The sequence below is a fragment of the Mus musculus genome, chromosome 4 (assembly GCF_000001635.26).
Source record: "Mus musculus strain C57BL/6J chromosome 4, GRCm38.p6 C57BL/6J".
Taxonomy (NCBI): Eukaryota; Metazoa; Chordata; class Mammalia; order Rodentia; family Muridae; genus Mus; species Mus musculus.
The window spans coordinates 128,993,021-129,016,625 of NC_000070.6; the positions used below are offsets into that span (position 1 = coordinate 128,993,021).

General features: G+C 48.6%; 1 protein-coding gene across 3 annotated transcripts; it reads left to right on the top strand.

The window, feature by feature from the left end:
• Positions 1–203: 203 nt before the first annotated feature.
• On the top strand, positions 204–18,509 carry Ak2 (adenylate kinase 2). 3 transcript variants are annotated; one of them, NR_138540.1, is made up of 7 exons: positions 204–416; positions 6,114–6,239; positions 9,131–9,241; positions 9,354–9,448; positions 14,693–14,765; positions 15,014–16,767; positions 17,543–18,509. NR_138540.1 is itself a non-coding variant. In NM_016895.4 (7 exons), exons 1-7 carry the CDS (start codon positions 324–326, stop codon positions 17,545–17,547), a joined length of 699 nt encoding a protein of 232 aa, NP_058591.2. In that variant the 5' UTR covers positions 204–323; the 3' UTR covers positions 17,548–18,509. The 3 variants fall into 3 exon arrangements, 2 of the variants coding, with proteins under 2 accessions (NP_058591.2, NP_001029138.1); NM_016895.4 differs by having other exon boundaries at positions 15,014–15,209; NM_001033966.4 differs by lacking the exon at positions 17,543–18,509 and having other exon boundaries at positions 15,014–15,703.
• Positions 18,510–23,605: the final 5,096 nt, after the last annotated feature.

Genomic DNA, 23,605 nt, shown 5'->3' on the forward strand with positions numbered 1-23,605 from the left:
ACTTCACCCGCTCCAGGCTTCCTTCTCGTTTTTCCCGCCCACTCCATACACCAGCCGAGAGCCGCACGCGCTCTGTTGCCCCAGCTCTTCCCAGGCTGGCCCGCCTCTTCCTCGTTCCCAATTCTGCCCAATCGGAAACAGAATTTTCTTAGTCTCGTCGTACGATTGGTAAATGAAAGTGCCCGTCAAGTTCGGGGGCGGGTAGAGAGGGTTGACGGATGCGGCGAGCGACCAGTGTGAGCCCGGAGTAGGATGTACGCTGGCCTGGAAGCGCTAGACCTGTGAGGTGTGCGGCTGGCTGTTGGAGTGAAGCTTTGGAAGACATGGCTCCCAACGTGTTGGCTTCCGAACCGGAGATTCCGAAGGGCATCCGGGCCGTGTTGCTGGGGCCGCCCGGGGCTGGCAAGGGGACGCAGGTGAGTGTCGGTTCCGTGTCGGGCGGTGGAGCCCGAGAAGCTACAAGGTCAGGGCGGTCGGAGAGCCGGAAGCTCCTTTCCCGCCCCGGAGCTGGGTGGTGAGCCCTGGCCTGCAGGGACCCTCGCGGGGTCTCCAGTTGTGGCGCGGTGTTTAGGGGAGGGTCCCAGTCGCAGTAAGGGGGAGGCTGGGTGGAGGTTCTTGGGGGAACCCAGGATCGTGTTAGGGCATCCAGGGACTGTTACTTGAAAATTGTGAAAGGCAGGGCGATCCCCCAGGCTGAAGCTCTGGATCACAGGCCCGAATGGGAGAAAGCTTTGTGACCAAGTCGCCCTCGGAGTTGAGAGCGTATTGCCCTGAGTCAGGGATAATTTCTAGGCATAAGGGGGTGAAACTTTTAATTTTTTTAATGGCTAATGATTAGGGGTACTAAGAAGTCTCCACGTGGGGCAGAGTGGTTACTGGTGTATGCCTATCGAGGCGTTCTGCCAAGAGTGAGGCATGAGCCGCGGGAGCCACCAGTGTTGTTGGGGGTGGGGGGATGGGAGAAAACCTTTCCAGCTGGCCAGAAAACTGGAGGTGAATGTATAGATTCGGTTCATAAGCCACGGGCATCATGGGGGGTTGTGAGTGGGGCAGGGAGTGCTCATGGAGCAGCATGAGATGGCTCTGATGGTTGTAATTGAGCAATTGAGGGCCGCTAACGTGCTAGATCAACAGGTAAGAAAACAGGTGTAGAGGTCCAGTGACTTTTCAAAGTTAGTGAAATCGGTTTCACAGAGGCCTCAAGGATTGCCTTCTGCCCCACTGCAGAGCCTCCCTTGCTTGGCATCTGGGCCATAGATCAGGGCTGGGATTTATGCTGGCACGTAGGGCTTGGAAGCTCATATGGTGGGCCGTTGGTGTCACTTTCTTGCCCAGCCTTTGGCCACAACCACCCACCCCTCAACTCTACCTCCCCATCAGACCCCAAGCTTTGATGATCACTATGCTCTAAAGAGGGAATTCTTTCAAGGTTGCGTTCCCAAGCAAATGAGTGCTGTCCTCCCTCTTCACAGCACTGCTGAGTTTATTGTTATGTTTTTAAAGATACCTCCCCTCTGTCTCCCTCCGTCTCCCTCCCTCCTTCTCTCTCTCTCTGTCACACATAAGGTGGGAGAGTGTGTGTGTGTGTGTGTGTGTGCGCAGGGACGTAGAGAAAGAGTGTGTGGGGACATGCGTGCCGTGATGCATACGTGGAGGTCAGAGTGCAACTTGCTGGAATCATTTTCTTTTTTCTACCATGTGGAGCCCAGGGATCGAACTCGGACCGTCAGACTTGACGGCAAGCTACTTTACCTGTGAACCCATGTCACCTGTGTACCTATGTCACCTGTGTACCCACGTCACCTGTTCTGTTTGCCAAGTTCTCAGTATTTTGGCAAGCAGATCAGCATCTCGGGCTGTACAGTCTACGTATATGTGTGTATATCTGTGCATGTAGAACGCTATGTATGTAACTTCTCAGTGTTTCTACCTAGAAAATGTAAAGCTTACAAAGACATTGGAAGATGATGGCTTTTATATTGAGAGCACCCACACATTCCTAGCTGGTGGCAGGGCGCGTGACAGCTGTGAACGCTGACCACTCAGTGGCATCTCTCTCTGCCCCCAGCTCAGGTGTAGTGCAGCAGCATGAAGCTGATTCATTCAGATCTGGGAGGACCATGTGCCGTGGGCTCATGGAAGGCAGTGCGAGAATCATGGAAGTTGGTCCAAGACGGCTTTGTGCAATGATTAGAAGTTTGGCTTGAAGGATGAATATGGATGCTCATGTCTGTCTGTAGTCCCAGTGACTTAGGCAGGAGGAGACTAAAGTCAAATTTGATGATAGCCCAGCTAAAGTTTAAAGGCTGGCCTGGCTACAGAGTGAGACCCTGTATCTGAGAACACAAAACTAAGAGCTGGGACTTCAGAAAATACAGGGCACTCGCTTAACCTCCGTCCGCTTCCCTTTCCTTATCAGGAGCCATAAAAACACCGGTAGTTGTAGCTTCGTAGTGCGGAACAAAAGTTCACACAAAGCCCACAGAGTGGTAGCCTAGAAGAACGCTCTGCCTGGACACACCCCACACACAAACTCTCCATTGTAAGTTTTAAATACACAGAAGAGGCTAGGCACAAGCTTAGCTACTGTGGGAGCCTCACAGGTTCAAGTCCTAGCTGGGCTAAGATTGAAATCAGCCTGAGCTGCAAATTAGCAGGGCTGAGAATCTGTTCGCTGGCAGTTCATTTACCCAGCTGTGTGAGCTCGAGTCGTCAGTACCACAGGGAGCACAAGAGTGGCATAATAGGCCCTGGTAATCCTCAGCTGATGGCGGCCATCGCTTTCCCATCCACACTCCCTACAGGTTATACTAAAGGAGCTCCAGGCTCCATAGCTGTTTTATAATATATTTTAGTATCTCTACAACAAAATCTTTTTAAAAATATATAAGTTCAATAGCCCCTAAAACTGTTAACAGATTTTAATAATAATAATAATAATAATAATGTTCAAATTTCTATCAGTCTCACACATAATTTTAAGTCTTTCTGGTTTGTTTTTTCCTAGCCTTTAAAAACGAGTGTTCAGCCTGTGTGCAAGGGTGTGTGATGTGTGAGTGCACATGTGGAGGCCAAAGGACAACTTTCCCTCATTTCTCCCCTTCCACCACGTGGCTCCCTCGTGTTGAACTCAAGACACCAGGCTTGGTATGGGTGCCGAGCCATCTCGCCTGCCTGCCCTGTTCCATTTCTTTATGGTATAGTTTTGGGGAAGAAACTTGTCCTGAGAATATTGTTCCTTTTCTGGGAATTTTCCATTATATTCCTTTGGTGTGTTTAACATCTTCCTCTCTTCCATTTCCTGCAGATATTGTCTGTTGCGTCCAGTTTATCAGATTCTGTTTCTTGGCCTGCCTTCCCCGGGGCACTGTCGTGTCCTGGCCTTCGGTTGGACACTTTCCACTCCCATTTGTCTGTGAGGGCTTAGGAGCTGTTACTATCTGTCGCCTAAGCCTTGCAGTTAATTATGGACGGCAAAAACAATACTATTCTGGTTGTATTACTCCTTTCCCCTCCTTAGCTGAAATATCTCTTTTCTTCTCTCTTCCCTTGTCCCTCCCTCTGGCTTTTTTGAGACCAGGTCTCAGCAGGTCTCAGCCCACGCTGGCCTGAAACTCAAGGTGTTCATTCCTCGGCTTCCTAAGCATGGGATTCCAAGCGTGCATCCCTGCTGGTGGAAACTTCCCACCCCCTAGGTGCTCACTCGTCCAGCGTGGTTTATGACGTCCATTTAAATGCTTGCTCTGTTCCCCCTCTTTGTCAGCTTTCCACGTAATGGGTTGACTATGGAATGTTTTCAGTTGGGAAATTTAAACAAGAAATCGCAACTCGTTTTTCTTGTGAGGATCAGAAGCTCTGAGAGCAGTGGCCTTCCATTCCGGTGTGGCAGGAGCCACTTGTAGCTGAGTGGTATTTCTGCGTTGGCTGATCCCTTCATAGAATCCCCTTATCTACATACGGTGCCCAGTCCACATTAGCAGCTCTTTGCTCCTGACCTGCCCAGTGAGATTTATGTTCCCTTCCCACCACTTCCTTTGTACCGGTATAATTCCATATTACATGATTCATGTCAACACGGCTAATTTCCTTAAAATTTTCTGGGCTAGGAGATGGCTCGGTGGACACCTTTTTTTTTTTTTTTTTTTAAGACAGATCTCTCACTAGCCTGATCACATAGATGAGACTAACTGGCCAGTTGAGTCTGTCTGTCTGACTCCCCAGTGGTGGGATTGTAAGCACGCATCACCACAACCAGGTTGTTGTACGTGGGTTCTGGAGTTAGAGCTCAGGCTATTGTATTTACAAAGCAAGTGACTTTCCAATTGTACTATCTCCCCAGCCCCATATGACAGGGCAATTGAGTGTCTTTGGCTGAATTCCAGCCCGTTCCTACTCTTCACGGGTGGGGCGTGGTAGGGCGGGGTGTGTGCTCCCACATGACCAGCAGTAAACTAAGGCAGAGTCTTGCACCTGGCTGTGGGGTGTGTTCTTGCAGCTTTAGAGTCACCCAGAAGTGACTTAGCAGCCTACCACTGGGGGTAGCCACGGAACACTTGAGTTACCAGAGCAGTTTTTCTCTCCGGTGTTTAACCCTGGCTTCTGGGATTTATCCACTCAAGTTAATTTTAATAAACACAGAGTTGATTGGCAGGAAGCTCCAGTCCCTGGGTGTGTGTCCACAGTGCAGCCGACTTTCCGTAGTCAGCCATTGCTGACCTGCATCGTCACGGGTGCTGTCTCTAAATCCGTCTCACTGGGTTCCATTTCCCTGGGAGGTGATTTCTTCACCTCAGTGGAATCAGTCTGTGATTCACAAACCAGAATTTCCTGCATGGAGTCCCATCGGTCGTTTGTCTCATGCACCCGAGAAAACACCCAGTGAACTAGTTTAAACAAGGATCCCAGCTTCTACCTCTATAAACCACTGAACGGAAAGCTGAGCGCCTGTGAGGGCACAGCAGATCTAGAGTATCCAAGACCTTTTTCCATTTAAACCACACCAGACTCTGAGTGCCCTCGTGTGTTCGTTTGACATTGTAGTGGAGAGATCTAAATGTGTGGCGATGGGGGGCCGTGTGCACATGCGCGCACATGTGTGTGTGTGTGTGTGTGTGTGTGACCACCAAGCTATGTGTATTCCAGCACAACCTGTGAGCTTCTGAGTCTGTCTCCTGTTTCTTCTCTGTCTTCCTTGACTTCAGGGTTCATGAAAGAGGCATGAACAAATACTTCTTTCCAGCTGAGTAAGTGCCGGCCAGTGCTCGCTGCGCTTTGCTTGTGCGGGTCCGACGGAGAATCATGTGGGATAGGTTACACGGATTATTTGCCTCTCAGAGATTTAAAACCCAGAAAGAAGTAACTCCTCAAGCCATATAGCGGGGGTGGGGGGGTGGGGGGGTCACGAGGCCAGCCTGAGCTGCGTAGTAAAACCTGGTCACAAAACAAATAGGAACCCCTCCTAAAACTGATGTAAGATGGTTGCTATAGAGACAATCAGCCTGCACAGCCACTTTCTGAGTGGATCGTGTCCCATATTAAACAGATGTAGAAACAGCTCTGGGTCTGGGAGACGGTGCTTGATGTCACCAGGGTACTGCCACAGTTCTGCCTTGACTCCCCCAGCTGCCAGGCCTATTGGCCAAAGCACACCACAGTAATAGATTCCCTCTGTGGCAGATACCGCAGTAACAATTATCCACCCCCCACCCCCACCCCGTGTCAGATACTCAGCCACGCCTTGGTCCGTCTGCTTTATAAAATAAGCTTTTCTAAGAATCATGGCAGCTACGGGAAGTATTTCATGGCTGCTGAGTTTGTTCTTGGTTTTCACAGGAATGTAAAAGCTTGTGTTTCAGTGGTGCCGTTAGCGGGGATAGCTAGTATTTATGACGGTATCCAGGTACTTTACGTGCATTATCACGTAGTCATATAATTCTCACAATAACCCCGCTGTTGCTTTACATTGGAATGAAAGGTAACATGCTTTTATTCCCATTAGAAATAAGAAAGTAGACATTTGATTAAGTTCACACAGCCAGGAAATGCCAGGGCCAGGTTCATATCCACAGCCTGCAGTGTTAACTCTTTCTTGGTTTTTGTCTTTGGCTCCACAGGCACCCAAACTGGCTGAAAACTTTTGTGTCTGTCATTTGGCCACCGGGGACATGCTGAGAGCCATGGTAGCTTCTGGCTCAGAGCTAGGAAAAAAGCTGAAGGCGACAATGGATGCAGGGAAACTGGTAGGTTTGGTCGTACTGGGAGCATTGCTTTTCCTTTTCCTGGTTCCAGAATGGTGCCCCCAGCTGCTGCGGCTGCTTGGCTTTGACACCTTTAAACATTTCCCTCCTCATTCATCATAGACGACTTCACCAGCCAGTGCAGGCACAGAGCATTTCCTGTCGTGGGAAGTCTTCTGGGGTAGTCCTGTGTGCCAGTGCTTCTAACAGACTGGCGTGTAGTAGGAACCTGCAGCACAGAGCAGCAGTGTCTGGTTTATTCCGGAGTTACGATCTCCTCACAACTTACTTGAATGGTTTTATTATTTTGTGTGCACGGGCAAGCTCTTTTCACAACCATCTTCCCAGCCCTGTTCATGGTACTCATTTCAAGGGCTAGAGAGGTGGCTCAGAGTTAAGAGCACTGACTGTGCTGTCAGAGGATCTGGGTTTGATTCCCAGCATCCACATGGTAGCTCACAGGCACCTGTAACTTCAGTCCCAGGAGATCTGACCTTCTCTTCTGACCTCAGCAGACACCAGGCATGCAGACATGTGTGCGTATACATAAAATAATAAATCCTAAAACTTAAATGTGGGTGCGTGCGTGCATCTGTGTACTGGCCAGACGTGGTGGCAAACTTAATCCCATTACTGAGAAACAAGCAGACAGTTCTCTGAATTTGAGTTTGAGGTCATCCAGGGCTATACAGTGAGACCTTCTCTCAAAACAAACAATATATGTGTACATAAACACACATATGTAATGACATCATTTCCCCCCACCCCCTTTCCGCCAGCTCCTCCCGTGTGTTCACTATGTTCTTGAGGATGCTTTGTGCTAATGCTTTTCATAATTTACCCACACTGGACATAACAAATTGAAACTGCTCTTCCTAGGACAAAACTTAGGCTCATATGCAAAAGAAGACTCGGGAGACCGCAGAAATGGTTTTAAGGGGCTCTCTTGGGGCTCACTGCTCTGTATTTCTAACAAGGGAGTTTCTTGGCGGGTGTGAAAAAGTGATCCTATGGAATAAGCCAGTAGCCGGCCTGATTTGACAAACACAGTGAGCTGACGAATGTTTGCTTGAGGCCAGGTCTTGCTTCTAACATTTATTCTAGAATAACATGACATCTGGTAATCCTTTCAGAAGTCATTTTGTTCTTGAGCCCAGTAGGCAGGTGCTGTAACACCGAGCCACCCTGCAGTTCTTCCCACCCTTTGCTTTGTTCCTGTGTTTGATTTTCTAAATTACACGCTGTCATGTGTGCATTTGCCTGGCCCAGCATTCAGGTGGCATGAGGACTACTTTGGGGGATCAGTCCTCTCCTTCACCATGTCCTCTGCGTTCAAGTTCAGGTTTTCAGGCTTTGGTAACAGGCACTACTACCCATGAGCCGTTGCTTTTGAAGCAAGATTTGGCATGTGACTTTGGTTGGCCTGGCACTTGCCATGTGTCCCATGCTGGCCTTTAGCTTAGACTCCTAGGCTGAGATTGCAGGCATGGCCACCATGCCTTGTTCCTCTGGTCCCTCATTTCTGTGTATGTCGCTTGGCTGGAATCTGAACTTTGCTTTATCCCCCCACATTACCTCTGTTAGGTCTGGAGGCCCCAGAGCAAAACTGAGTGGTGCCACACCATGTCTGTCCAAACACTGCTTCCTGGCTTCCCTTTTATGTCAGTGAGGGCCATGAATCAAGCCAGGAGGGGAGATAACTTGGACTTTAGGTTTTGGCAGAAAGTTGTGTGTGAGAGGAAATTGGGATGTTGCCTATCTCCGCCTACAGTTGCAGACTGCACTTTGTCCCCAAGTTCACAGCTCCTCCTGAAGATGAAAGCTGTAGTTGCCAAGGTTGGCAGCCTTTACTGTGTGTAATACAGGCGGCAACTCTTCTCTTTTTAAAGGCTCTGGGAGAAAGTTCCTTTAATGCTCTGAGAGGGTTTCGGTGGGATTTTTGTAGAGGCTTGGACTACATTGTGGTGGCTTTTCATTTCCTTGTTTCTGATCCAGTATTGCCAATTCAGTGCAATTCTTTCCCAGTCTTAGACAGTCCCAGTAAATACCACGTCCACCTGTCAGTCATGATACTGTCAGTCTAACGGTCTTGAAAATCAGGGGAGGTTGGTACTTTCCCACATTCTGGTCCAATACCAATCCCTTCCGTTTTTCCCGTGATGTCTCTGCCGGGTACTCTCATCATCTTGAGGGCAGCTTGTTGCTGACAACAGACTATGGATCCCTCTTCCCTTACCAGGTTTATTGAAAGACATTAGAGTTCCAAGGGGAGAGCCACGTCTGGCCACTACAGAACTATGCAGGTGAATAATGCAGCAGCAGCCTGCCCTGGCCACCTTTGCATTGCTGTGATAAATACCCAAGAGAATCCAGCTGAAGAAGAGAGTGCTGTTTTAGCTCAGTTGCAGTCCAAGGTTGCTTGGTGCCAGTGCTTTTGGGCCTATGTAGAACCATTGCAGAAGACAAGGTAGAGCAAAGCGGTGTACCCTGTAGAGGCAGAGAATGAACTAGAGTGTGTACTGCTCAAGCAAGATGGCTCAGCAGTACAGGTGTGCTCTGCACAAGTCTGATGGCCTGAGCTCAGTGCTGAGCCTGTGCAAAGGTGGAAGATGAGGACTGGCTCCACACACGTGCCACCCTGCCTGCATAGCACTCGATAAAGTTCAAAAATACAGCCTTGATTAAAAGATCGAGCCTTCCACACATAGGCTTCAAGGGCATACATTTAAGACCCAAATTGACATGGAGGCCCCCGACATTTCCTCTGCTTTTGCTTCTGTTGAGTCAAGCTGACTTGCTGTTCAGTAGCACGTCATATCACAATACACTTTGACCTTGTGTTTGAGGTATATCACCCACTTGACAGGTTTGAACCCGAGGCTCTTTTCTTCTAGGTGAGTGACGAAATGGTTGTGGAGCTAATTGAGAAGAATTTGGAGACTCCTTCGTGCAAAAATGGCTTTCTTCTAGATGGCTTCCCTCGGACTGTGAGGCAGGCTGAAATGGTAGGTAGTGTTTGTGTCGCTGTTGCATGAAGGCGAGTGCCGGCCCTTTGTATTCCTCACTCTGAGGAGATGGGTCTGATCAAGCTTAGGTGGGTCACATGCTCTTTTACAGCTTGATGACCTCATGGAGAAGAGGAAAGAGAAGCTCGATTCAGTCATTGAGTTCAGCATCCAAGACTCGCTGCTGATCCGGAGGATCACTGGGAGGTGAGTGTCCCTGAACATCCTTTTGTGCTTCTCCAGCTTTGTGGGGCAGAAGCTCGCTTGGTGCCATTTGCAGGTGTTTGGATCTTGAGCATCAATATATATGCGCTGCTGTGGTGGCGTGGGTGGGGACGTGCAGAGAAGAGCATACGCTTCAGAGTCACACAACATCTCTGTCTAGGCATGTTTCTTCTATTGATAATGATACTCTTCATTCATTCCTTGTGAATTTCATACTTTTTTTTATGGTTTTAGAGCTTTATTGTAGAAAGGCAGGGGGAAAGAGAGAAGATAGAAAGAGGGAGAGAGGCCCAGCCATGGCCATGTGGAGAGAAGGGGGAAGGGGGAGAGAGAAGGAAGGCTAGAGATGAGAGTATGGAAGGTAAAGGCTTAAAGAAAAGCAGTTTCATACATTTTGATCATATATATCCCCCATTCCTCCCAGATCCATCCCTCTAGCCTTATAAACAAACCCTCTTCCCCTTTTAATAATGACCCACCAATTTGTGCTGGTAATATAATTATGGATATGGGGTCATCCACTGGAGTGTGGGTCATACCCTTAAAGAAACTGGCTTTCATAGCTCCCCAGCTAGAAGTAGGGAGCTCACGCGCCCCTCCTGGCCCATGCTAGAATGTTGGCTAACTGATCTTGTCTGGGTCTCGTAATGTGAGTTCATGAGCTCTTAGAGAATAGTACAGTGAGGCCTAGTTCTGATCTCAGAGTCATGTATGAAATATGGGTGGCTCTGGCCGTTTGTTGTGGTAGAAAGAAGAGAGCCTGGGGAGATGGAGAAGGCTGCTGAGGAGAAGTAGGCCGTCCACTCAACCTTCCGAATGAGGATAATTTCAGTGACGATTTTCCAGAAGGAAAAGAAGCGGGAATGAGTGTAGGTTATGGGAGGGACTCAGGGTGCAGACTTGCGGGTCACACAGTAGGAGGTGTGCGTTGGAAGCTGGAGGGGCAGAATGAACGTTGGGACGAAAGCATGGGTGAGAGGGAGCTCTGCCGCGCTGAGAGGAGCGGGCTTCACAGAGCTTAGGAGTCCTCACACGATCTGGAGCCCTGAGGTAGTGGGGCAAAGGCAGCATTCTGAACATATTACCTTGGTGCTCACTATAAACTGGGGTTGGGGGGGCAGATAAGGACCCCACGTGGGAGTCTGCTCATAGTCACATGACATGATGGAGACTTCTGACTGGATGGGAGAGGGGCAAGGAGTGAGTGAGAATCCCAAGAACAAGCTGCAGGATGTCAGAGGAGGCAGGAGGGAGTGTGCCTCCTCCTCAGAAGACCCCGTGCCTCACGGGTATGCCAGACTAGTGAGGAGTTATCCAGGCGTACGCAGCAGCTGTGGTACCGGTAGGACTCAGACTCTGCCTTGCTGATGGGTGGAAGATGAGGCAAGAACCAAGGGCAACCAAGGATTTCCCTGTGACCTCAGCTCTGGTGACCTTCAGTTATTACTCTGGGCTTTTGAGACTCGGTTCACAGAGGTTTGAGTTCCTGTTTTTCACATGTTTGCTGTTGGCCCTCTGATATCCTAAGTATCTTAGCAGTTGACTCTCTGGGGTCACTGCCCTGAGGTCCAATAGCAACTCACTTGTGGATGAAAGGACAAGGGTTTAAAACAGTGATTCTGAACCCGCGGGTCTCAACTGCTTTGGGAGTCAAATGACCCCTTCACAGGAGTCACCTAAGACCATCAGAAAACACAGATATTTACATTACTCTAACTCCTAAAATTAGCAAAATTACAGCTATGAAGTAGCAATGAAAATATTTTTATGGTTGAGGGTCACCACAACACAAGGAGCTGATATATAAAGATTTATTTATTTATTTATTTATTTATTTATTTATTTATTTATTTATTTTTATTTATTATATGTAAGTACACTGTAGCTGTCTTCAGACACTCCAGAAGAGGGCATCAGATCTCATTACGGGTGGTTGTGAGCCACCATGTGGTTGCTGGGATTTGAACTTCGGACCTTCGGAAGAGCAGTCGGGTGCTCTTACCCACTGAGCCATCTCACCAGCCCAGATTTATTTATTATTATAAGTACACTGTAGCTGTCAGATGCACCAAAAGAGGGTATCAGACCTCATATCAGGTGGTTATAAACCACCATGTGGTTGCTGGGATTTGAACTCAGGACCTTTGGAAGAGCAGTCAGTGCTTTTACCCGCTGAGCCACCTCACCAGCCCACAAGGAGCTGTATTAAAGGGCCACAGCATTAGGAAGGTTGAAAGCCACTGCTCTAGACTTGTCACCCTACAGGTAAGTGGAGAAGCCTAGCCTGATCACTGCCCACCAGACCCAGTGGCTCATGGGCTGATTCAGTTGTGCTGTGTGTGGCCCTGCCTGTAGAGAGCTGGGAGATCAGGCTTTCTCCCATCTACCTTTGGTTTTCTTCATGGGTATATGCCTTGTGTTCTTAGAAATGGTGTTTCTAAATGGCTAAAGAGTAGCATAGTGTGTATAATCAGGGCTGGGGGAGTCTGGCTGGGTTTTTGAGTGGCAGCCTAGGCATACGGAGGAAAGAGGGTTGTGTTTGTTGCAGCCCAGGCCCCGCCCCCGCCCCGCCCCACCCCCTTCTCCAGAAGATAAATGCCAATGGTCCACTATTTTGCCCCTAGTCCTTTGCAGAGATGCTTCAGCTGAGCCCAGAAGCCAGTGCTCTCCTCTTCCCCGCATCCTACTGGATGCTGCTTCTGTGGTGGATCCACCAGAGAGAGCTTTTCAGGGCTCACATAGTGAAGGACCCAACTCTACCATAAGTACTTGCTGTCACAAGCCTGCATCACTGTGTAGCTTCACTACAGCTAGTTTTCTGTTCTGTCACCCCAGCCCCACCATTACCCCTTCCTCCTTATCGAATGTAAATTGGTCATCTTATCTTCCCCAAAATATGCTGTGATTGAAATGCAGTATCACTTTATGGCTAGAACTTCAACAGTATAAATACAACTTCCCATTTAATAGACAAAATATGTTCTCCCCAGCCTCTGAGCCACTGAAAAGTCCTAGGCGAAACAGACACACCAAAAGGTGGTAGGAAGCTCTGCGCAGACCCTCATGAGGAGACAAGTTCTCAGTTAAATAGCGGGGAATTAAGAAAGTACAGCTTGTCAGGTCTGGTCAGGCTTTTGGATGGACCTGAGTTTGAGGCCAGCCTGGTCTACATAGCATGTTCCAGGACAGCCAGGGCTACATATCTTACAGTCCTTATTTCAAACAAACAAGCAAAAACGCCCACCCAGCAATAACAAAGAAAATACAGAGCTCAGGACTGGCTGAGTTCAGAGTATGGCCCTGCCTCCTCTTCCTGGGTGTCCAGTTTTCTTCTTTGTGTGGCCATCCCCAATCAGGAGATTGCTGCTTAGTGGGATTCAATACAGATGAAGCCACCAGCCACATTCTCAGTGCCTGCTCTTGACTTAGTTCGCTGTACATGATTCCAGGTGACCACAGGTGAGAACACCTGATCCTGGCACTGGAGTCACAGGTAGTTGTGAGCTGCCAGCGTGGGTACTGGAAACCAAACTGGGGTTCTCTACAAGAGCAGCAGGCTTAACTGCTGAGCCATCCTTCACCCTGTTTCTATTTTATTTATTTATGTGTGGTGTTGGGGGGAGGCATGTACATGCATGCTACACCACATGCAGAGTCCAAGAGTCAGTTCTCTGTTCCATGTGGGTCCCAGGGACTGAGCTCAGACCTTTGGGCTCGGTGTGGCATGCCAGTGAGCCTGCCCCCATCTGCTGCTGCTGTCAGTTTACTTTGTTTGTTTTGTTTGTATTTTTAAGACAAGATCTCAACTATGTAGCCTAGGCTAGCCTTGAACTATGGAAATTCCCCTACCTCAGCTTTCCCAAATTCTGGGCGCTACCATACACAGTTTGCTTGCTTGCTTGCTTGTTTGTTTGTTTGTCTGTTTTGATAATGCATTTTTATTAGATATTTTCTTTATTTACATTTCAAATGCTATCCCCTTTGCTAGTTTCCCCTCTGAAAATCCCCTATCCCCTCCCCTCTCCCCCTGCTCCCTAACCCTCCCACTCCCATTCCTGGTCCTGGCATTCCCCTATACTGGGGCATAGAACCTTCACAGGACCTTGGGCTTCTCCTCCCATTGATGACCGACTAGGCCATCCTCTGGTACATATACAGCTAGAGCCACGAGTCCCTCCATGTGTTTTCTTTGATTGGTGGTTTAGTTCTAAGGAGCTCTGGGGGTACTGGTTAGTTCATATTGATGTTCCTCCTATGAGGCTTCAGACCCCTTTTCTTCTTTGCTTTAAGATGGTATCTATGTTGCCCAAGCTGGTCTCAAAATCCTGGGCCAGAGTATTTCCTCCACTTCAGCGTCCCTGGTCACTGAAACCATGGGCATATACTGCTGTGTCCATCCATCTTCGTGATTGCTTTAATACGCCCTTTCTCTAGTGCCTTGAGCACTGCCTGGTCTTTCTTAGGCTGTCATTTATCTGTGGGGTCACAGGAGTGTGCACCATCTGCTATCTATAAAGTGTTTTTATGTGTCTGCATTATAACCAAATTAGATTAGAAAACAGTACAAGCAAGAGTGTGCTTGTGATCTAAGGTATCTGTGGGGCTGGAGCCTGAGCAGACACGAGCTTGTGATCTCAGACCTCTGTGAGGATGAGTACAAGGAGCCTAAGCCCAAGTCTGGCACAGGCTCTGTACCCGGCCCTGTCTTTAATGAAAAGAAGGCGACGATGAAGAGGGTAGGGTTAGTTACCCTGAGCTCTCCAACACTTTGTACAAATCTTGTAGGGGGCTTTCATGGTTCTTGTAGCTGTTGGTTTCTGCTAAGTGCTGCTGTGGCAGAGACTGACCCATCACTTTGTAAACAACTGGGTTCAGCATAAACTCTGGTTGCAATTACAAACTTGTTTAGCAAATAGGTATGGCTAGAATGGATGGCTGCGTGTGCTGACATCAGAGTCCTTCCAAGACCTGGATGAAGTAGGTCCGCCAGCAGCTCTCCTCATGCTTGGACAAAGCAAAAAGCACTCTGCCTTTGGCATTTTCCTGTACAAGAGGTAGCTATAGCAGGTCCTACACTAGAAGGCCAGTCATTTTCCTAGGACTGGGTTCTCTGCTGATTTAAAGTCTTCCATTCAACTTCTCTTTCTCTGCTTGTTATTCCCGAGTCCCCTGGAGTACCGAGGTATTTCCAGGCAACCTGACTCATGATCACTTGCTGTCTTGCAGGCTGATTCACCCCAAGAGTGGCCGGTCCTACCATGAGGAATTCAACCCTCCAAAGGAGCCCATGAAAGATGATGTATGTAAACTCAGGGAGGGCTTGGTTGGTTTTACTTAACCAGAAAATATCACTGTCTTGTAAATGAGATAGCTGGTGACAGATCTGGACAGTTTTCTCTTAGGTGGCTTTATGCTTGTCCTCTGTCACAAGAGTCCCTTCCTGGCACCATGACCGTCTAAGCAGTTGGCTAGTCAGGAGAGTGTTTCCAGGAGCCAGCACTGAAGAGAACTTTGCTGACTATTGTGCTTCTGATGTATTGTTCTCAGATCACTGGGGAGCCCCTGATCCGCAGGTCAGATGACAACGAGAAAGCCTTGAAGACCCGCCTGGAGGCCTACCACACTCAGACCACTCCGCTCGTGGAGTACTACAGGAAACGCGGCATTCACTGCGCCATCGATGCGTCCCAGACCCCTGACATCGTGTTTGCGAGCATCCTGGCAGCCTTCTCCAAAGCCACATGTAAAGACCTGGTCATGTTTATCTAATGTTGGGTCTAAAGGCTCTCTCTCCTTCCAGTCTGTGAAAGGAGTGGGTGGTGATGGTTAGGAAGGTGGAGGGAACTTCCTTTCTCAGAAAGCAAGGTTATCTTCTAATGTACTGATTAAAAAGCACTTACTTGATGTGTCTCATATGTGCAGCACTCATCTATGTGTGTGTGTGGGTGGGTGGGTGGTGTGAGTGTGTGCTCACTCTTACATTCTGAATCTTGTTTTACCTGCTGTTTACTTTTCTTTTTATTGTTTTAAAATAATTAGCACACAGGGCATTAGATATCAGATATATATATCATTATGACTTTTTTTTTTCTTGAGCTGGTTTCTGTGTACCTCCATCTGTCCTGGAACTTGCTATATCAGACTGGTTTCGAACTCCTAAGATCTGCCTGTCTCTGCCGCCTGAGTGCGCCTCTATGTCCAGCTTCATTATAACATTTTTTAAACAAGATGTGTTTTAGTAGATTTTCTTCCCTGTGCAGCCTGTGCTGTTAGCTACACACACACACACACACACACACTCACTCTCTCTCTCTCTCTCTCTCTCTCTCTCTCTCTCTCTCTCTCTCTCTTAGCCACACTCTTATCTGCCAGGCACCCCAGTTCCAAATCCTCATAGTACTTACCACAAGCAGCTGACTCCCACGTCTGGGGTCACATGTGTAAGTCAGGCAGTGTCATGGTTCCTGATATACATTCTTGACAGGAAACAAAAAACCTCAAGTCAGTGGGTGCATAGGATCATTAATTTTTTCCCCTTAAATGGAATTTAAAAGACATTACGCATTCCAGACACTGGCTGCTAGGACAGGACATCCACATGGAAGAGTGATGAGGTTGGACTGTTTCTGTGTTCCACATCACGGTGCTGTAAAGTTCAGACAACATGGGACTTCCCTTTGCACAGTGAGCTGTTGTCAAAGAATTGTGCCAGGTAGAAGGTCCTTTGGGGTGCAGGTTGTCTCTGAACGTCGAGCTAGGTAACAGAGAAGGGCCACGACTGTTTCCCCAGATAGACCCACTTAGGGAGGTTTGTTTTGTTTGCCTGTTTCCAGGGGTGAGCCAAACAGTGACTGGGGATAATCTCTTTGGATTCATTCCCATCAGAAATTTATTTAAACACGAGGTATAAAACCCAAATCAGATGTATCCCTTTCAAATTTAACCCTTTACCCCATATTTTATGATGGCTAGCGATACCCCAAAACAAGACCACCTATGACCATTACAAGTTTCTGTTTGTAACCTTAGCTCCCATAATTATGAGTGTCCTATGGTCTGTGCTCTGTGCCTTTTGGTCTCTGGTTGCTTTGTAACAGATAAATTAGTGGGCTGCTGTGACGAGACCTCAAAGCCTTCAGCCTCTGGAAAAGCCATTAGAAAGTCAGTGATGTGGCCAGTAAATAATGCCGCCTGCCGCAGCATAACCTCCTACTGACTCTAAAGTGCTTGGTCCCCATCTGGCTGAGCTCTCCTACTGTCTGAATCTGTCAGAGGGCTTGTCTCCACATGGAAGCTCCTGGGTACGTGGCCCTCTGCTTCCCTTTTGGCCTCCAAGTGTCTGCTGCCACTGCCCTGCCTTGTTTCCCTGGCTTTAAGCTAATTCTGTCTGCTCTTAACCGAAACCCAGTCTGGCCTTGTGTGCTTCTGGAAAGCACATGACTGCTGGGAATGGACAGGGAGAGGAATGAAAGCAAAACTGTCATCTGGGCCTGCAGGAATGCATGCTCTTTCTCTGGAGGGGTGGCTCCGGGCAGGACTTGCTCTGGAGGGGTGGCCCTGGGCAGGACTTGCTCTGGAGCAGAGGGTTGGCTCTGTGCGGGACTTTCTCTGGAGGGGTGGCTCTGCATCCCACAGTTGACTTTTCCTGACCTAGAGCAGCTGGAAACGCTTGACCTCTAAGTCCAGGCCCCTGAGCAGTTGCTGATTGAATGTGACTGATCTCTGCACAGGCATTTGCCACCTGTCCATATACATATGTGTGTGTATATATGTGTATATACACATATATACACACACATATTACACACACACATGTGTGCACATATACCAAATGGCATGTGACATTTGGGCTTCAGGTAAGAGCTGGAAAACCTGCTCGCTGGTGGTGGTCAGGATTGTGTTTTTGCTTTAACTGCAGAGTTGTAGCCTCAGCAGGCCTGAGAGCTTTCAGAAAGCTGGCAGAGAATGTCCAGGATTTGATGCGTCTGGTTGCATGCCAGTCTTCCCTGATGTTTGTTTGTTTGTTTGTTTTTTAAAAAACCCATTTTGTTCTTTGTTGTTTCCTCTCTATTTCAGCCTAGTAACAGAAGGCCAGGCGAGACCGCACCCCTGCTCATCTCCCCGCCGTGGGATCCCTGCTCTTAGGTGCTGGGCAGAGGGAAGAGGGTGGTCATGGGAAGGAAGGATGGATGGATGGTGAGGGAGGTGGGGAGGGGCTCCTCGAGAGAAGATTGGAACAGTGGCAGTGTTATAATTAGTAAGGTTTTTTTTTTTTACACATAGATGAGAATTTTTAAAGTATAAGCAAGGGAAAAGATTAATTTAAAAAAAAAAAAAAACTGTGATTGGAGTGCATTGGTGCAGATAAGGAGACATGGTATTATTTTTAAGCAGTCAGCCTCTGCTTTTCTCTGGACCACAAAGCTAATGCTCTCTAAGAGACCTCAGCTTCTACATAAGAACCTCATGGATCCCCAGGCCCAGAGCACAGCAGTCAGGCTGGGCCTGTGCATCCCGTGCAGAGGAGGGGGCTGCTGACTGCCGGGGGCTCCCCACTCCATAAAGCGAGAAGACTGACCTGCGCGGATGGAAGAGACGGGGTGTGAGGTTATGGGTGCCGCTCAGCAGACCATCTCTCCTGGAATTGTGGGGAGCAAGGGGAAACAGATCCCACACTTAAGACTTCAGAGTTGCTTGCTCTAGTGACAAAGCCTTCAGCCACTCAGCACTCCCTAGTCTTAAAACCTTGCCTTCATTCATCCACGGGACCCTTTTAGATAACTGAACAAGGCCTAGGAGTGTAGCTCAGTGGCGTGTGTGTGCCTGGCTCTGTAAAGCCCCGGCTTCAGTCCTCTACAGGGAAGGGTTGGGGGAAAAGCTAAAATGTCTTAAGCTAAGTCATCCAAGGATTGTCCCCCTCACCTCCTGGGACTGGGATTGCCCGACAACACTGTGATGTATTTCTCAATGAGGTGCCTTTCATAACTGACCAAATGCTGCCATGTTTGGCCCCTGAGTCAATAAAATATGTTGAAAATTTGTATCCCTGTTGTGGAGTTTTTTGAGGAATTCTGGATTGACTACAAAACCAAAAAAAAAAAAAGATGTTGAACTCTGGCCCCGACTTTAAAGCTGGTTCTCATGGTTAGCTCGCTGTCCTGGGAAGTACACGTGTGCACGCCTAAGCACCCTTGCAGCTGTCGGCCTCTGTGGTGGATGACAAACCCCAGTGGTTAGTCAGTCACATACTTCGTTCCCGTCTCATCTGAAAAAGAGCCTTGGTGTTGCTGTCTTATGGCCTTAAAGTCTGTAAAAAAAAAAAAAAAAAACAAAAAAACCCAGCCCCTGGCTCAGTGCCTACCACAGCAGGCATCAGATAAACGTCGGGTCAGAACATACAGACAGCTATCTGCTTCCTGCTGGGCTGGATAATTAGGAACGGACAGCAGTCTGCAGCCTGGCAAGCCTGTGTGTGCTTCTATGAGTAAGTCACATCGCTGGCCACCTTCCCAGCGGCCGCTGTTTAGCACCCTTGGTTGCCTTTGTGTGTCCTGTTTGAAATCCGTTTACTTCCGAGCAAGAGTGGACCTCAGCCACTGGTGTAGACAGAAGCTTTTGCTCTTGGACAAGAGCCCTGCTAGTGAGGTTTCTCAGAAATGGCTGCTCTTCCCGAAACCAGAGTGAACACCACTGCTCTTCAGGCATCTTGTGACTCTGGCATATGAAGTTCTGTGCTCACTGAGCCAGCCCCGCTCCCCACCCTTGCTCCTTGTGCCCCACCTCTGGTGTTGCCTTGAGATGTCAGCAAGTCTGCTTTCTTCAGATTGTTGCATTCTTGGCTGTATGAATGTCTGAAAGTTTTTTGGCTTTTCTTGGTTGTCATGTACAACTAAGAATAAAATATCTGTCAGACCGAACTGGGAAATGGCGTGGCTAAAAAGGACAAACCGAGCAAAGACTATATGTACTGCCTTTGGTCTTAGTGACTTCATTGTATCAGGAGTGCTAAAGACAGACTGAGATGGAAATACCGCACAGGCCTCATCACCTGCTCAATTCCTGTCACCCTCACTGAGACGTTCTGCAGTGGACACCCCCGCTGCCTGCTTTACCGGTGAATAGTTCACAACAGGCCCAGTTGAAGTGCTCTCTCCAGCATGGGTTTGACCCTGTGACATTGCTGAAATGATCAGTGATGTGTGCAGCTGTGTACTAAGAAGGTCCTCCCAGCAAGAACTCTCTCTGTCCCTGCCAGTTGTAAAGACCAGGATTATGTGTCACCTCTTAGGATCTCATATGTACAGTGTACACCAGTACCAGAGCAGGACAAGGAGCAGCCTTAGAAGACCGGCTTGGCGCATCACATTTCAGGAGGAGCTCCTTCGCCATGTCTAGCCAGCCTTTCTTCCCCCTGGTGGAGAGTAAAATGGTCCCTGTCATCAGGTGTGCTCACAGGCTCACTACTTCTGCACCGGATGTCCTATGGGTCAGTGTGGCTAGCAAGGGACAAGGGAGTTCAGAGAAAGAGAAGACAGGCACTGGGGAAATCTTGCCTTCCTGGGCATCGGGAGCTGGGCTGAGGATTGTTTACCAGAAGGTCCCTTAGAAATCCCAAACCACTAAGATTGCATACACCGTTCTCTTTATTTGTATTTCCTTAACCCGTAATTTAATGCATAGAGAATGTGTGCTGTGTGGGAGGGTCTGTGTGGATTGTCCTCAGCCCTGCAAAGGTAAGTTCTGCTACCTCTCCAAGCCTTTGGAGAGGTAGCAGAACTTTGTGCGCCTTTGTGCGCTTGGAGAGTCACACCTCTGGGAACCAATAAAACCAGAGCCAGTCTGTGACGCCACACCCTCCCACCACTAAGCTAGCGGCTTTGGTGCTTGGCTAAGGATAGGCAAGAGGTTCTCAAACACTCCTAGTTCAGAAACCCGCTACTAGCCGTGAATGGGCCGAGGAATCCATGCAGGGAATGCATGCAACGGAGAAGGGCTGGGAGCCGTGCCTCTGCAGTTGAGACCTGGTCTATGTTACCGTTCTCTGTGGCTTCCTTGCTGTTGGCCCAGAGCTCTGGCCAGTTGGGTTTGTAGAGCTAAGACCACAGAGAGCCAGAGTGGGTGAGAGGAGTTGGTTTCTGTGCCTCTGGTTTGGAAGGTGTGTGCTGGCTGTCTCAGCTCTCATTGCAGCTCAGCCCTCTGTCTGGTGACACTGCATTATTCATTACCTCAGAGGAAGCACCATGCTGCCCCAACTGTGTGTGGTGGTGAGCATCCCTGTGGGAGGCTCCTGGGGGTGCCTACTCCTGGACAAGTGCCCTGGCAGAGTAGGTGGGAGTGACCTGATGGCCCAGGCCAGGTCTAGATCCTATGCAGATGACCCTCAGGCCTGAGGACAAGCAGGAAGGCGGACTGTACAGTGTTTAGAGCAGGCTGCTTAGTGCTTCTCACTTGGAGCTCCTTCCCACGGGACCCCAGTTCTCCAGCTCTGTAAAATCAGTCTGTGTATGAAAGGTTAACCTGGTGTGGTGTAGCACACCTAGAATTTCTGCACAAGGAAACGTCATCCTCCGCTGTCAAGTTTGAGGCCAGCCTGCGGTGTGGGAGATTAAATCCAAACAAATGAAAGATAAAGTCAGACATTTACTGATGAACCATAAATATTTTTTTTAGATGTATTTATTTATCATATGTAAGTACACTGTAGCTGTCTTCAGACACACCAGAAGAGGGCATCAGATCCCATTACAGATGGTTGTGAGCCACCATATGGGTGCTGGGATTTGAACTCAGGACCTCCAGAAGAGTAGTCAGTGCTCTTAACCACTGAGCCATCTCTCCAGCCCGAACCATTAGTATTTTAAAAACAGTTCTTCGGACTAATGAGAGAGCTCAGACAATATTGTGGAAGTTCTGAGGCTCCGAATTTCATTCACATCCATGCAAAAAGCTGGGCGTGATGTGCCATTGTGATCTCCGTGCTCCGAGGTAGGACAGGCAGATCTCAGGGGGCTCACTAGCTAGCCTGCCTTGCTTAGTTGGTGAACCCCAGGTCCCAGTGAGAGACAGGCTCACAAAGGGCGGTGGGAGCTGGAGGCACGGCTCTGCTATGTAGCCTTCTGGCAACTCCTGCTGCAGGTGGCTCAGACTGCCTATAACTGCAGCCCCCGGGTCTCCCTCACGCACCCACCCACACAGGCACAGTGCACATACTTGAAAAACTTTTTATTTTTTTAAAAAAGGTACTACTGAGAAACACCTGAGGCTGACCTTTAACCTTCACAAGTGTGTGTGTGTGTGTGTGTGTGTGTGTGTGTTCACAACACAAATAAAAAAAACTAAAATTAAAAACCATAATTTTACCATTTGTCCCAGATAGGCAAGTTTGTATATTCTTGGGTGGATGTGCTTTTCCTAGGCTGAGAAATCTTGGCTAGCTGGGCACTTGGGAGCAGAGGCAGGTGGATCTCTGAGTTTAAAGTCAGCCTGGTCTACAGAGTGAGTTCCAGGACAGCCAGGGCTATGTGGTGAGATCCTGTTTAAATAAGTAGGTAGGTAGGTAGGTAAATAGGTAGGTAGGTAGGTAGGTAGGTAGGTAGGTAGGTAGATTAGATAGATAGATAGATAGATAGATAGATAGATAGATAGATAGATAGATAGATAGATAGATAGACAGACAGACCCTATTTATGTAAGTAGGTAGGTAGGTAGGTAGGTAGATAATAGGTAGGTAGGTAGATAGATAGACCCTATTTAGGTAGGTAGGTAGGTAGATAATAGATAGGTAGGTAGATAGATCAATCGATCGATCGACGATCTTGGCTGAATATCTGATCCTGTGGATCCTAGAGCATCTCCAGCATTTTAGACTTGGCCAGTGTTTTCATTTGTATAGCTGTCAAGGCTGAGGTGTTGATGCCACATTAAGTATGGAGTGTAGTGTGCTTAGAACCATTCCAGGGATTGCTGAGATTTTCGAGCGGGGCGGGGGGGGGGGGGGGCTGTAAGCAGGCCTTGGCGAGGAGAGGCACTCCCTGATGACCTGAGTTTGAACCACGAATCCCACAGGATGGCAGGAGAGAACCAGCTCCCACCGGTCCTCTGCCCGCCACACACCGACCTACTCTCACACAAGGTAGATGGAAAGATGCTTAAAAGGAAACATCGTAGCACAATATAATCCAGAGGTAAACTAAAGTGATACATGCCAAGGACCAAGGGATGACATCAGGAAAACATTGTCTTTTTTTTTTTTTCCTGTAATGAAACCATCATGTTTCTGTAAGAACAGAAAAATTACATCCAGTAAAATACAGCAGTTTGTCACATGCCATTGTCTGGAATCTGAGCTGACGTAGTCCCTTGGCTTTGGTGGGCTGTGCCAGCATGCTCAGGGCACGTGTTCAGATCCAGGCTGCAGTGAGAGGCGGCTTAGCACAGGGTCACGCTGCCCGGAACACCTGAGTGTCAGCCTTGTCCTTCAGTTTTGCCACGCTCAGTTTTACATGGCACACAGTCTAAGACGCTGTGCCTTTAAGGACTTGAGGCTTAGAGCTAGGGAGTCCTCATGCTCTTTGCCTCTGGCTCCCACTCTTCTAAGTAAGAAACGCTTCGTTTTTATTTGCCCTGCTTGGGAGGAAACAGGATAAAGTCTTACTCAGTTGCCATGCGTCCCCCTGCCAGGGTTACTGCGCTCCAATCTCAGTGCGCGCTCGAGGGTCGGGGAAGGATATGCCTTAAGACCATTTTGGGAGAAAAGCTAAACAGAAAAGGAAAGGCTAATGGTGTGGTTCCGGAGGTAAGAGGCGCTTCTGCAGAAGAGCGGGAGATTCCCACAGAGGACACAGCCCCGGGGAAAGTACAGGGATTCTCAGATCAAGTGTGCCAGGGCCTAGAGTTTTGGGGAAGTCTGACCCTGATTGGATTATGATTTTTCAAAGAAAATGCAAGGAAATAAAAGAGGTCTTTCAGCTCTTGAGTAATGTGAAGAGCCCAGAAGAGCAGAAGAGGTGATGCTCCTGACTTCTGGCCACGTGCCACCTTAACTCCGCCCACATTCCAGCCTTTGCTAAGGGGGCGGGGCAGGGGGGGGCTCAGTTTTGTCAGCTGTGAGTAGGTCTTTGCTCAAAAGGTTTCTGAGGG